The following is a 15,924-nucleotide window of genomic DNA, read 5'->3' as shown; positions in this document are numbered from 1 at the left end:
GTACCCAAAAATGGTACCAATAAAAACTACAGTTCGCCACGCAAAATACAAGCCTTTATACGGTGGCATCGATGGGGAAAAATTAAAGTTATGGCTTTTGAAAAATGGAGATGAAAAAATACCAAAAATCGTTTGGTCCGCAACGCCAAAATAGGCCATTAAGGGGTTAAGGTCCCAGTAGATGGATGGCCATATAGAAGGGTCTTAAAAACTTCCATTGACAACTTAGTTTTTGGTATTGGAAGCACAGGGACTGAGGCCCCAAGTAGTGTTACAATAATCCTATTTGTTTTCCTATTTTGGAGTTCATTAGCAGAACGAATAGTTAATTAGCCTTCTTACAGGTATCTCCTGCTCAGCCGACACCAAGCACTGGAGGGAGGCGACGGAGAGCGACGGATGAGGATCCAGACGAACGGCGCCAGCGCTTTCTTGAGAGAAACAGAGCCGCTGCCTCGCGCTGTCGCCAGAAGCGTAAGGTTTGGGTTTGCTCTCTGGAGAAGAAGGCAGAGGAACTGACCAGTCAGAATGTGCAGCTTAGTGTGAGTTACGGGGAGGACCGGGTTGGGTTATGGTATATGCTCGGTAGTTTGGGCTCACAATGCCTCTGTTTGAATTTCCACTTGCAGAATGAGGTTACTCTTCTGAGGAACGAAGTAGCCCAATTAAAGCAGTTGTTGCTGGCGCACAAAGACTGTCCTGTAACGGCTCTGCAGAAGAAGAACCAGGTCTATCTAGGTGAGTAGTACGAGCTAATGGGGTTATAGTCACTTTTGTAGAATACCAGCGGGTCTACTCACTTTATCAGTGTCTTTGGGTATCTCCCATAAAGTGCTATTTACACGTAACCATTGACGTTCAAACGAACGAAAATGCGCGATAATCGTTACGTCTAAATGCAAAGCCATCGTCCGCTATTCATTTACTTCACGTTCGTTTAGAACCAGCTTATAAATCATCGCTGGTTCGCTCACTTCTCGCTGCGTCTAAACGCTCCCCGCTCAGCGTGTCACATAGAACGTCAGTGAGAAGTGAGCGATTCTCAGTGATCTAAACATTCTGCACGGTCGCCAACAACTAGCGCTGACATCACACACTTGTGCGCTCCTTTACACCAGTGTTCCCCAACTCCAGTCCTCAGGGACCGCCAACAGGTCATGTTTTCAGGATTTCCTCAGTGTTACACAGGTGATGTAATTATTGTCAGTGCCTCAGACATTGCCACAGGTGTTCTTACCATAGGATATCCTGAAAACATGACCTGTTGGGGGTCCCTGAGGACTGGAGTTGGGGACTCCTGCTTTAGACGACAGTCATCCTGTGTAAATTTACCATTTCTTACATGCACTGACGCACTGACTGATCTTTGATACACAACATTGGTTTTGGTAGCTCTAGGAAAAGCCCAATTAGTTAAAGGGGTTGTCCCGCGCCGAAACGGGTTTTTTTTTTTCCCAATAGCCCCGTGTTAACTCCGTGTTAACAGCAGTCGTATGGCCGCCGTTAGGCCCACTTCTCACAAAACAGTTTGTTTTTATTCACTAAAACACAGATATAAAATAAAAGTTGAAGACCCCTGGAGGAGCTTTCCAAGTTGTAATAAAATTAGGGGGAGAGCAGAAAATGGTTAAAAAAAAAAAAAACAACAAAAGAAAAAAGTTAGACTCGACGCTTCCGTCACCGGTTCTCACTACGATCTGTGTTGACAGAATGCATCGGTAGCCCGTCCACTGCAGCCAATCGCCGTCCTCGGTGGTCCTGAGGCATTTACAGCTGAGGTCAGTGATTTGCTGCAACAGTTTGTGTAGACGGGATGTCACCACCACAGCCAAGCAAACACATAGCGGTGGGTAGATGTAGCGGTGGGTATGGCTCAGTGTTGTATTTTGAAGTGTTTCTTGCCTTCTCTCCAATTTTATTAGAACTTGGAAAACCCCTTTAAGTGTTTCCTTGCTTCAGCATTGAATAAGTAAAAGATATGAAACTTGTCACCAAGATCTCTGCTTGCCATCAGTGATGGGCCAGATTTATTAAGGGTACGTTCACACTGAATCGGTGCAACAGAAAATTCACACCAAATTCCATGTCAAAAACTGCATCAAAATCCGCACCATTGGTTTGATCTCGATGCAGACTTCCGTTAAAAAGGGTGCTTACATGGAAATATTGCAACAGACAGACAGAATGAAGCATTGAACGGCTTCATTCACTGACAGCAAGCAGAAATGTAGAAAATAGCCTGGATTTAAAGCTTAGTATATTGGCATCACTGGGAGGTGCGGTGGGCAGGGGTGTTCCCCTGGCAGCAGCTTGTAGCCCCCATCTGAACTGTGGTTAATGAGCCGGCATATTGGACAGACTTGATTCCCACTTCACGTTGCCTGGAAATGCTGCGGATGTTCCTATTAAATGTGCAGAACTGTTATGGCAGCTGTGCGGTAACTTTTTTACTGTTGTTTTTGACCTCAAACTATAGTCTGACAACTTTTATAGACATTCTTCTGTCTGTACCTGCAAAACACATTTTGGACGTGTTCTGCAAAAATAGCTCAGGTGTTGCATATCACATGTATGCGGTTGACCGTCATTTATGGCCGCTCAGGTGTTTCCCGCCTTGGACTGGAATATGTCCACACAGCAGAATCCGTGTCGGACTTTTCTGCGCAGATTCCACCTCTAAAAACCTGCTGCTAAGTACAAGTACTGCATGCCAGCAGATCTACATGTGGATTCAGCAATTTCCAATGGGCAAATCCACATATGGAGTAACTAAAGAGGTGGCCACGTTAAGATGGGACTCGTCACTACTTTTTGGGGGGTGGGGGGATCAGGAGGGTGTCGTGTCTCCTTAAGGAGAGCACCCAAAAAAGTGTGTGGAAACACCTAGGGAGTGAGTGGGTAGGGGGATGGCATAGTCACTCCCTGAGGAGAGCATCCAGAAGGGGAGTTGGGACACCTAGAAGGTGAGTGATGATTACTTATAAGGCTATGCAAGCTCCTCTGGGTAATTTATGCAAATAGACGGATGGACTTACTACCTCTACAGCGCTACCTATTCATATCAATATCCGATCCTTTATACAGGTCTTTTTGGGTGCTCTCCTTGGGGAGAGACTAGGCCAGCCCTCTCCTTAAGGAGACATGACACCCCTCCTGACCCACATTGCAGGCCTCTCACCAGCTAAGCCAAAAACCTGCTGCACACTGATGAGGGGCAAACTCTCCCGAAACAGCTGTCTGTGTATGGTATTCTGGCTCGGTTTCCTATTCCCAATCTTTGTTGTAGAGACCTGTGTAAAGGGTCGGACATTGATATGAAGGAATGCTGCCATCCAATAGGTGGCGCTGCAGGGGTAGTAATTCCATCTTCCTTATTTGCATGGGTTCTTTTTTTTTTTTTTGCCGCGACATGTCACTTCTTGACGCAGAATTTGCTTCGAGAATTCCCCTTGAAAGTAATGGGGCCCGGATTTGCCGTGTAACCGATACGGAATCCGCACTAAATCTTTCCACCATACCCTAATTTTCATTTTTCTCTCCTGCAGAAAACCTCAAAGACAGCTGTGATCCCAGAGGCTCCCCAGCGCCAGTCTCCCAGCACAGTTCATTGTCCTCTGCATCCCCTAACGGGCTCCGCTCACCAGCCGAACACATGGCCACTTCAGTTCTCACGCAGATGGCTAGCCAAAGGACAGACGGCCATAGTCAGCTTCTACAGTCACACGTCATCATGTCACCACAGTCGCAAGCAGCCAGCAGATGATGTATCTAATCCATTCAAACTAGAACTAACCCAACGGGATGCCTCAGCCCCAAAGACTGAGCAGAATAACTAAGCCCCAGCACAGAACGGGCGGATACAGATAATAAGAAATATATATACGTATATATATTTGTTTTTTAAAGTTCGGTAAAGGGTGTCTAGGGACTTTTTTTTTCTTTTTAGTACACAGACATCAAGTGGCTAAAGCACTAATCTTCAGATCCCATCAGGTCAAATCAAGAACCTCAACACACAATAGTGGAAAGGGCTTTAAGCACTAACAGACATGCTCATGTTCACACCCTACCACTCCCTGTGTGATGTAGATAGAATACAGCTCTGAGGTTTACCATTTCATTGCCAGCAGGGTGGGTCGGGTTGGTTCCCCTGGTGCTCCTTGTCTGAGCATTTCCCCTGTCCTGCTCTTATTTGTGTAACCGACTATTACTGAGAAACCCTTACCATATTTTACTACTTTGATCTTTACTTCTTTGGAAAAGGCAGTGCCATCCATCATTTTACCTGTCCATGGCATTTCAGTGTTGCTAGAAATTCGTTACAGACGAGGCCTTATTGCGCAGTTGCCTTTCAGCCTTCTGATTACTCCTGCATCACGTGAAGAACATGCTCTTAGACCCGGAGACCAGCCTGGCGCTGGGTGGACACACGGTAGTACAGAGGGAAAACTTAGGAGCAGTTGCTTCCAACAACATGAGGAGGAGACCCAGGAACAATCACTATGAAGTGGGAATGCCTTACAGCCGTGTGATCAATGTTCATTTGTAATGCTTCGTAGATGGGAAAAAAAAAAAATCAAAAAATCTGCAAGTCTTCCCCCTCCTCCTGAAATTGCTGCTGAAGTTTTCTTCCACGGACTCGAAGATTGGTTCCTATATTTAACACTAAATATAACCAGCGACGCAGCAGCCTTTTCATCGTCTTCCAGTAGTCGATATCTGAAATGTTGGGTGACTTGTGATCTCTGGGATTTAGCGTGCAATGAGAAGGCACTTGGTTGATAGAGGAGAATCCAAGTCAGATACTATAGGAGTGACTGCTTTCTCCATGTACTGTAGGTACGGCACTTCATTGCCCCATGAAACGGCAACAAGAGGGTGTCGATTGGAGGGCTGGCTTCACGTGCCTCTTACATTTTGTCCTTTTATTGAAAAAAAAAGTGAAGTTTTTTGCACCAACTATATAGTACTTTGATTGCTTTTACTTATAGCTCTTTCAGGTATTTGTTCTATGCAGTCACATGGACCTTTCAGAGAGTTGTCTCGCTACAGTTTTACTTGCAGGTTCACAAGGTAACATGTAACCAGTTCATCTTCTAAGCAGTTTCCTTTATGGCTGAGAAGGTTACACCGTAATACGCGGCGCTTCAGATTAATAATGTACGCAGCACTGCCTGCAGAATCATCCCGTCAGGCTTTGTGAACCAAGCGATAACCGATTCCTGTAGCGGTTGGATTATCCTGGCACTATTGACGTCACGGGGGACACGGTCGCTTCTCCTTACTGGGATACACTACATTATCTTGGGAGTTTTTATAGTCTTCTGGTCAACGTATCATTGATGTCCTTTTTACAGCAAAATGCTTGGTGGTGTCGGTTGTTCATTATATGCAAATTCTCTAATTGAGAACTACTAGCCATTTGGGTAACCGAAACAAGGGAAGCGATGTCACGTTGAAGTTGCGCAGAGAGTTAACGGTTAAGTAACGGCATGTGGCGCTAATCATATAGAGACGTTTGATGGTTTTTAAATTGTGCATTGAGCCTTCAAATATTTTATCCGCAGGTCTAAATATTTTTATACAGGGCGTTAGAAGCCCAAAGTTCTTGTCCCTATCGAGCAACCTTTTGTCCTGTCCATACTACAGGGGGTCATAGAGGGGATCCCCTGATCGGCACTTCCCCCGTTAGAGCAGAGAGCCGCTCTAAAGAGCATCTCCTGCTCTGGAGGACTTAATGTGGCTATATTCTAAAAAGGGACTCATTTAGGTCCCTTTCTCACAAAAGTGTTCTTTGGTGTGTCAATAAGCTGAAATATGATTTGGTTTTTAGCTTATAATCAATATCTGTAGCATTCAAGGGCTTTACTGGGGTTTGTGAGGGAAACCTCTGCATTAAAAAGTGCTATACGTCAGTCTTTAGACTTGGTTCATACCCACCACTTTTTAAATCGGTCCAAATTCTATGTCGAATAACTATATTATAGGTTTTAAAGCACTTGGAGCTGCATTTTTTTTCATATAGAGCTCTACAGGAAATCCTCTGTGCCTGGAAACCTGGATGTAAAATGTCTGGCTACCTATAGTTGCCACTAGAGGGAGCAGTGGAGGTTACCGCATGTTTTAGTATTGTATAAACGTTTCGCCATGGCTCATTGGCTCCCTCTAGTGGCAGTTTACTTTTTAACTGTCTATACCGGGAATTTTGAGAGCTCTATCAGATAAATTGAGTTTAACCGCCATTAAGGTTTATTTAGAAATGACTCTGCACAGAATATTGGACCTACAATCATGGTGGACATTACTGAAAATTAGATGAAAGAGAGAGGTTGTCTAATATACAAGATTTTTAAGTACTTAGGAATTTTACAAGGCGGCTAATGAGAGGATAGCCATCGTTAAACCCCGTCCTAATTGTCATATGAAAATAGGATTTGTCATGGTTGGTGGATTTTAAAGAGATGATGACTTATCGTTAGACTAGGTCATCAATGGCTTGGCTGGGGTCTCGCTGCTCAGGATCCTGGCCAATCAGCTGATTGGGTGGCCTCAGTCAGCGCCAGAATACGCAGTTGTTGGAGTAGAAGCAGTTAGCTCCGACCCCTGTGTAGTGGCGGATGCTTGTAATTGTAGCCACAGCTCGCATTGACATCAATAATGGCTGCGCTGCAATTACCGGGCACTACACCAGGATTGGCGCTAACTGCTTCAGCTTCGTACCCCTGTGTGTTGTGGTTCTGACAGCGGGCGCCCAATCAGCTGATTATCTGGGATCCCGAGTGGTAGACCTCCGCGATCAACTATTGATGACCGATCCTGGAACCCCCCACATGCTAATGTGTAAGGCGGTGTTCAGACTTTATGGTTAAGTTCCAATTTTCTTGTGATCACAGCTCTAAGTCGTCGGATAAATGTACCAGCTTGTACCAAAAGAAGCCGGTTACTTCCACCTGTACAGATGCAGAAGTAACGCGGACGGAGCGTGCGGTCCTATTGGGGTTTTCCAATTTTAAACACCCAAAAATGCTTTTTACATGAGAAGATGAGGAACTATTACTGCATTAAATATATAAAATTGAATCTTGCGAGCCTTCAAAATCTTGGACCCAGACAAAGAAAGATGGCCGCACCACTTCTCTGACTACACGGTGTACTGGTATGCAGTCTATATGCTGATCTGACTGGCTAGTACTGGTCAATCAAAGCAGGTGTATTGTCCTAAACTAATATTGTATGCTAATGCACAGCGTATATCGGACGCGGTGCAGCCATATTTGTCAAGGCCCAGACGGTCACTTTAAGGCTGCATTCACACATTACATTTTTGCTGCCGCTTTTAGCTGCGATTCTTCCTCAATGAAAAACATTTTTAAAAATGTGTGCTGTTTTTAATAGAGGGGAGAAAAAAAAACAACAAAAATGCCTTGTGTGAACGCAGTGTAAAGGGGTCCCACCAAAAGCATTATGGCTTTTCCTATGGATGGGTAATAAAACATATGATTGTTGGTGTCCGACTACTGGTACCTCCCAGGGGGGGGCACAAGAACAGCACACCCCCAGTCCCCCTAGTAAATAGAGTGGTGATGTGTCTGTGTGACTACCGCTCCATTCATTGTATATGGAGATAGTTGAGTGATGCACTCCGCTGTCTCTCTAAAGGCCCATTTACACGCAAAGATAATCTAAACGATTGAAAAATTTTCGATCTTTTTGCATAAAGTGTTAATGGCCATTATTGGCCTTTAACACTTTATCATCTTAATTTGCATATAAAAGGGCCTCGAGGAACAGTTTGCAGAGCCCAGCTTGTGATGAATCACACGCCCATCTGTGCACACAGCTACATTGTTCAGCTCTAGGCTGCCAGCAGATTACAATGTTGTTTGCTGGCGCCCCGCGGACACTTTTGCAAGAATATACAGATTTTATTTTTCTTTTGCTCCATCAGGGTTCCACCAAAGACCCTAGTTGTTGTGTTGTGGGGGTCCGCGGACTGTGTGAAATGTGTTACTTAGTGAGCTAGACTTTTTTTTCTTTTTTCTCAATATCCTGTATCTTGATTGCACTGGTATACAGTAGCAAGTATGGAGTATATGAAAGTCTCCAGATCAAAGTACCCCTTTTTAGTGGACAAATCCTTATTGCTGACACGTTCTAATTGGCATCGGTCCAGTAGATTCCAGCCATCCACCAGTAAAGTGCGCTTACACTCATTTCATGGAGGCCCGCGATTATAAGATTGTATTCACACGGTGCGAGCATATTGGGGAGGGTCCCGGGAACTTTGTAAGCAATCGCAGGAAATACACCCTAATTGTATAAATACACCATAATTGTGCCTGTAATTAGGCCACTTTCAGACGAGCGTATTATAACATGTCTGTAATACTGATCCTTATTAGACGAGTTCCAGACATTACAACCGTGTGACATCAGTATTTCATGACTATTTGAATTGTTTTTGCCTCCATATATTTAATTGTCTACTAGACAAATACTGATCTGTATTCACCCAATAGAAAATAATAGCAAATGCAAAAAAATAGGTCATGCTGTATTTAACCCATTAAGGACCAAGCACTGTAAATTTACAGCTCTTGGTCCTGGGCTTAAAGCCCAGCCGTATGTAAAATTACGGCAGGGATTAAAGCCTCCTGCTTCTGTGATCAATCAGAAGCAAGACGGGTTGTCTGCTGTTAGTCACAGTTGATAACCCGGAGGAGGGAGAATTGGGTTTTAACCCTTTGTCTCCTCCTCTTCTTTGGTACACATCGCTAAATGAACGATATGTACTAAAGTGGAAGTGTTTCTTCCGCTACGCGAGTCGGCATTCGGTGATCGTCAGGTGACCTCTTGCACAGCAGAGCTGCAGGTTGCTAGAAGACTCTAATCAGCTCTGCCAGTGACTAATGTCACTACAGGGGATGTTTTCTCCTGTAACTGGGGCTCCTATGGATGCTGCATCTACAGTGGGAAAGTATCAAATAAAAAAAAATAAAAAAACGTGAATATCCTCCAGAGGTCTTATATGACGTCATGGGGGACATAGATAGTAAAAAGAATAATCACATACATAAAGGCCCATTTAGACCCAACGATTCTTGCTCAAAATTCACTCAAAGCAGTCTTGTGAGCAAGAATCTTTAAGTCTAAACGTACGGATATCATACAGGTTTTGTGCTAGAGTTGTTCCTTGCTCAATTCTAGTTATCAGCGGGGCAGGCTGTTAGCACAGTCGGCAGCGCTGATAAGATTCTTTTAGCTCGTGTCCTACTGGTAGTTCACAGTGGGATGCAAGCTGTAATCGCGGAGAACCATATAGCTGTTTACTTATGCAAAATAGCTGTACTGCTCGCCGAGCGATAGCGGCGGTGTCCCGCTCCACCTGTATAGCTCTTAAGTAGTTTGAGTGACAGTTTTGAGCAATCCTCTTTGCATAGTCTATAGTAGTTATCGTTTGAGACATTTTTGAGCGATCATCAGTCATTGTAAATGGGGTCTAAGAAAGAAAATAACCCAAAGCAGACGCCGTATGCGCCCTGCAATCCACACCATACATATATATCAAAACGTCTGAAAGAAAATGAGGAACCCTTTCCCATGCTTTATTTTAGCGTAAATATATATAATTATTTTAACAAATAACCAGAAATGTAAAAGCATTTTGTTTAGCTTTTTACCCCTAATAAAACAAAAAAACGGGGAAAAAAGTCAGTGAAAAAGATATTTAAAAAATAGCCCTATATGTCATGGAGGGAAAACGCAGAAAAAATAATTTTGGTAGCTAAAGAAAAAAAAAATAAAATAGGGCAGTAAAACCACCACATGGCTAAAATCCCTAAAGAGTGTCTGGTCCTTAAGGGGTTAAAAAAGGGCAGTGAAAAATACAATTTACATTAGCTCCATTTTTACAGTCCGCAAAACATAGAGAAAATACGGAGCTAATATACTCTCGTCTGAAAGTGCGTGGATTTACACCACGGACAAATCCTCTGTGAAATACACTGGTCTTAGGGCCCTTTTACACGCAACGATTACAGATCGCGTGCAACTGAAGATAATCTTCCGGTGTAAAGGCTGCCAGCGACTGATGAGCGAACACATAACTTGCTTGCTTATCGTTTGTCCAGTTAAGGCGGGCATGAAAATCAAATCCCGATCGGCCCATGTGAGCAGTCATTTATGTATGATTCCTCTGAATGGAGGCGGGCGGCGGAAGAGGTCTCTGGCCTGCGCCTCCTCCATTCAGTCAACGATTATCGCTCCCCTGTGAAGGCAAATGACCAATAATCGTTGGGACACCTGTTGGGCGCTTGAAGGGGTATTGTGGCGATTTTATATGTTTCGTAAGGGGATAACCTGTAATTTTACAATATAGTTCTTGACAGTGCTTTACCTGTAGTCTCCCCTCCCGCTTAGTTCTCCATTGGTATCCATCGGTTACGTCCTGTATGTTCCACTGGTCGGGCATGCTCAGTGCCTTCATATTCTGTAATGACGACACAGTTTGTACAGTCGTGAATGCGCTCCTCAGTAACTGGCAATGATGCATTGTGGGAGATGTAGTTTTTACACTCCCCAGTGCTTATTTTAACTAGAATGTGGAAGTCTGAAACTGTCCGCAAAGCAGCGGTGGCGCAGATCGGCACACAATGCTCCCGCCGTGCTTCAGTTTGATGATTTTAGCCGGATATTCGGAATAATGGCATTAAGTGGCAACATATTAAAGAAGTTTTGAAAATTTTGCCTCGTTTCTGGAATACCCCTTTAAGCGCCCGACAGTCATCCCATGTAGAAAGACCCTTACACGCAGTGCAAAGGATGAAATCCATGGCATGTCTACATCTGTATTGAAGTTGGCATGCAGGACGTAATGGTAATTTTCCGTGGATTTGTCCGTGGTTTACGGTTACACCATATGTGAATCCACCCTAAATCTTCAATGTTTCGCAGTGACCTCAGAATAAACCCCCCATCACAGCTGTAGTTTGGGAATCCGGTATGGTGTAAATCTAGACCGCCTCTCCTCCTTGTTAATTAGTGCCTTCTGATATATAAGACCTCGTCTGCGACTACTTGTTGTGCCCATAGTAAGCAGCCCGAATAAAGCTTTAAGATTTGGAAAGCGATGATTGCCGTGAGCAGCTCCTCCATGCCTTGTTTGCACTCGGTCATGCATGCGGGCCAGACTCTTACTCATTATATTCTCGGTTCTTACGCTTCTTAAGTGCAAATCTACCCCAATTATTGTAATCTTTAGTGCCTTTGAACTTTTTAGCGAAGTATTGTAGAATCCTAACAATAGTGTTCTTCCCAAATCGATGCTGATAATGCAATCTAATTGCAATGTTTTGTTTTTTTTACTTCCAAAAACAGCGCCACTCTTCTCCATTGGTCATGTCTGGTATTGCAACTTGGCTTTTTTTTTTTTGCACCTAAATGTCCTCTTAAGCCAAATTGGATATGTGCATGGGTAACCTTATTGTAAAACCATTTCTAGTTAATCTGTACAGCCTTTGTGTTCTTCCTGCAGAGCATCTCAACTCTGTGGATGTCGTGTTTACATATCAATCATATTCTATGTAGAGAAATAACCAAATGTGATTTCATAGTCCTGATTGTATGCCTTGCCTGATGCAGATGGTTCGCCGCCGCTGTCGGCCATTTAATACGCCACTGTTCGGCCGTGCCCAACAGGCAGGCCGGGTTGTAGAAGTCTCTCATGTACTTTGCCACAATTTCTGGACTTGCCGCTTTCTATAGTCAGGTAATTTAAAGGTGAAATCCAGATAAAATGATTTTCTCATGCGTCACGTGAGATAAAAGCCGCAGTCCGGAACGCGGAAGAGATCAGGTTTAAAGTTCCTGCTTCATTATAGAAGAACGAGGAACAAATCGTCTGCAGCTAAACTTGTACGTTTCTTATAACTGTTCTGCACCATAGCATGCAAGCAAATGGAAAGGCGCTATGTTGTATAAGACCGGCCCATTTTGTGGGCGGGTAGTGTACAGCGTGGCGGCTTTGTATTCGCTTCAGACCAATTTAAACCCCACTTGACGCTGTTCAGTGAATTTGCAACAAATGTGTCACATTTTTAATCAGCAAAGTCTCTAATCTGGATGATCTTTAGTGTAATGTTGTCATAATTTACTTACAAGGGTGCTTTAATATTTAAAGATACGGTTCCAGTGACGAGCGCCGATCAGCAAAATCGTCGCTCGTTATCTGACCTTTTAAAAAGGACTATTCAGACCCGATAGGGAACGAATGTTCAAATGATTGTTCTTCCCCATAGAGTTTCATCGCTGGTAACAGCACCCCCCCGTTTACATTGGGAGATGTGCCCCAACAGTGATTTTACTCACTTACTTATTGGTTGATCAGTGGCACCTTCACATGGCCCGATGATCAGGCAAATGAACAATCCTAAGAACGTTCTAGCCCGATCATCAGGTCATGTTCAAGGCCCTTGAGAAATCTCTTAGCAGTGCCAAAGGGGTTTGTGTGGTCTTTAAAGCCCTTTTAAGTCTGAAAATCTGTGGTGTCTTAAGATTGCACTTCGCCATTATGTCTCATTTGAAGACCAGTTTGACTGCACTTCCCCTTTAAGGCCCTCCTGGATATTACAATACAGTGATATAAAGCAATCTGCAGCTACCTGTACACTACAATACTGAAGAGATGTGGAACTGTCATGTCATGAAATCAAGGGCAAGTTTTCATGGAAAGTTAAGTGGTGGCGTTCTGCACGACTTCGTAGGGTCTACTTGTGGGATACCTCTTCCTGTAGAACAGGAATCTCCTGAAGATAGTCAGTCTGTAAAGACATCATAGGTAGATTATGTATCTAGGATTGTAGGGTAAAGTATCTCCTGTACAATTCAGGACATGGCGGGCGCGCACAGTCATGTGACCGCTAAACTCCAACCCCTTTAAGGAAGCCTCATGTTACATAAAGTATGATTTTATAGAATTTCTGCGGAGATATGTCAATTCTGTGTGAAGGTAGATGTTCTAGACAAGAAAAAGGTCTGCTGATTTTCCAAAAACACTGCCATAGGTGTTCCATAAATTGTCTGGGATTGCAGTTCAGCTTCCTTTACTTAAGTGAGGATGAGCTGCAATACCAGGCACAGGCTAACAGACGGTCGTGGTGCTGTTTTTTTTTTTTTTTTTTAGGGTGGAAGAAGCAGGGAAATCTTATTTCTAGTTGTGGACAGATCCTTTAAAGGGGTTATCCATCCGCAAAAAAATTGCTCAGAATGGTGAAAAACAAAGAAAAATGTCATATCCTCCTCCTCTGGCGGTGCTCTGTCCCTTGCTACCTGCCACTTCCTGCTGGAGCAGCGATAACAAGCTGACACCGAGACATGTGACTCAGAGTGAGTCAGTGATTGGCTGCAGTGATCACATGTCCATGTTGGTGATGTCATTGCTGACGCAGAGAGCAGCAAGGGAGACAGGTTGTTGGCAGAACAGTTGTGGTGGGGAAGTTGAGTGATTGTTGACTTTTTATGTTTTTCCAACCACCATGAGCAAGTTTCAAAAACATTTTGGAGCTGGATAACACCTTTTAATCTTTATGTTGCTGTTGTATGTAGTGCCTGTATATACCAGTTTACTGCCTTTTAGGACGGGGGGTGAATAGGATTGGTACACAGTTCTACATTTTGGCATAGTAACAGCACATGATGCAAAACAAACCCTTAACTTTCCATGGAGTGCTGATATAAGCCATGTGTTTGGTTCTGTGCAATGCAAGGTAGGAGGGTAAACTCCTGTCTCACAGACCGCTCCTCCAGTCTAGACGCACTCACGGTTTTATTCTTATTATTGCGGTTCAGCTTTTACTTAGATGACTTCGGATATAAAAGTGCAAAGTGAAATCAGGGCAGTGATTGGAATACGTGCCATGGAAAAGCGGGACAGCTACTGAATACTAAAAGATGATTTGGACTTCTGCATCGCGTCATTCGGTGACGCAGAATATAGCAGCTATACTGCCATGACTTCAAGAACTGCATTGAGCTACCATATGACAAACAGATGTTATATTGAGAAGACTTAAGATCTGTCCTTGTTTAGTTACTCAGGTACATTTCTTGCATTAATCTCTAGACCTGAACACTTAAAATGCCGCAAGGTCCCCTGGAGCCAGGGGCTACAGGTGTCGCTTCACCATTACACCCGTCTACCAGAGAACTGCAGAGCAAACTACTCTGAAAGCGGGTGAGTTCAAGGCCTTTTCCCTTTCACCATTGTTGACACCAAATTAATGTTATGTGCCTTTTATTTTGTTAATCATGTAACAATAAACTCTGTTACCAAGTATCTGGAGATTGACTGGTTAATAAGTGGGTGTACCTCTTCATAGGTTTGGGTTTCTATGTGTTGGATGTTAGCCTTTCTTGTGTAATGCTTATCAACAAGGAACGACTAGAAGCAATGGGATGGAACTCAAAGGGAGGAGATGCAGATTAGATATTAGACAGTGAGCGTGGTCAATGAGTGGAACAGGATGCCATGGGAGGTGGTGAGTTCTTCTTCAATGGAAGTCTTTAAACAGAGACTGGATAGACATCTGTCTGGGATGACTTAGTGACTCCTGCACTGAGCCGATGATCCTGGAGGTCCCTTCCAACTCTACCATTGTATGATTCATTAACCAATTCCCACATGTACTTGTGAATTTTGGCCAATGCTATTATCCGGAGTGGGTCCCACACTCTCCATGATGGTGCATGCCATATAAAGGGATGGCTGTGTAGCATTTGCAATAAAAAAACAAATTGTGGCTGCTATTGCTATTATAGGGCCATGCAAAAAATAAAATTGCAGCTGTGTCCCTCATCTACTACGTGTATTTATCCCCGTCGATCACCTAAAAGATGGCCATCAACCTTCGCTTTCATCCAACAGCTATTCCTCATGCCTGCCGTACACCCGAGTGTGTCTGGTTCCTCTGACAGTGGCTTATGCCCAGCCAGAATAAAGGATTGGTATGTGTTAAATCCAACATATAATGGCCTTTTCCCCGCTGTGTTTGCGCTGTGCACCCTTCCCATGGGAGCAACGCCAAGATACGGATGAGCTGCCTTATTGAATGTAGATATATAGTTGGTGGTTAAATCCAACAATCCTTCTTTCTGCTAAACTATGCCATCAAGGTACAGTCAGGACATACAAAACCAGTGGAGTTGGCAGACTTGCATCTAATGCGTATGAGCCCCTGAAAGTGACCATCCCACTACAGAATTTTGTTTGGAAACCAAACAGGGGGTGAGGGGGTATATTACCTGCAATGGTTCTCTGCCATCCCTCTGATCCACCGGTTCTAGGTCCTGTTGTCAGACACCCAAGAAGGCCACCACAATCTCCAGGCTATCTAGTCTAGACAGTACATTCCTGTTTCCCCAAAAATAAGACAGTGTCTTATATTTTTGCTCCAATAGATTGTATTTTTTTACATGTGCAGCTGCCTGGACACTATTTATATTAACTGTAAAGAGGGCTCAATTTTGGAGGAGGGCTTATACTTCAAGCATCCTCAAATCCTGCAAAAGCATTCTGCATCCTCAAAAATCCAGAAAAATCCTGCTACGTCTTATTTTCTGGGAAACGGGGTACCAATGCACTATACCTGCTCTCTGATTGGCCAGATCTGGTCAATCAGAGAACTGTGCACAGTGTGGATTAAGTAGTTAGAAAATTGGTAGAACGGGATGTGTAACTGGCAGTTCAGAAGGACCGCAGAGAAGAATAACTAGATGTACTCTACCCCCAACCACCTCCTGTTCTGGGACACAATTGTCTGGAAACCAGAGGGTTGCTTTAAAGAGTACCTGCACTTTCAGCCTGTAGCGCTTGTGCTATGTTGTCCTACTTTCGACCCCTCCAGGCAGATGAAGGTGGACCCATATAGC

At 43.9% G+C, this 15,924-nt stretch overlaps 1 protein-coding gene across 3 annotated transcripts in view; it reads left to right on the top strand.

The window, feature by feature from the left end:
- ATF7 (activating transcription factor 7) overlaps positions 1–14,332 on the top strand; it is a 93,673-nt gene extending 79,341 nt beyond the window's left edge. For all 3 annotated transcript variants that reach the window (XM_066584260.1, XM_066584258.1, XM_066584259.1), the window contains exons 10-12: positions 345–542; positions 630–738; positions 3,546–14,332. In XM_066584260.1, the coding sequence (XP_066440357.1) occupies positions 345–542; positions 630–738; positions 3,546–3,763 (525 nt within the window). In that variant the 3' untranslated portion in view covers positions 3,764–14,332. The remainder of the gene's footprint in view (positions 1–344; positions 543–629; positions 739–3,545) is intronic.
- The last annotated feature ends 1,592 nt before the right edge of the window (positions 14,333–15,924 follow it).

Source organism: Eleutherodactylus coqui, chromosome 1 (assembly GCF_035609145.1).
Source record: "Eleutherodactylus coqui strain aEleCoq1 chromosome 1, aEleCoq1.hap1, whole genome shotgun sequence".
Classification (NCBI taxonomy): Eukaryota; Metazoa; Chordata; class Amphibia; order Anura; family Eleutherodactylidae; genus Eleutherodactylus; species Eleutherodactylus coqui.
This window is presented reverse-complemented; position numbering and strand designations above follow the sequence as displayed.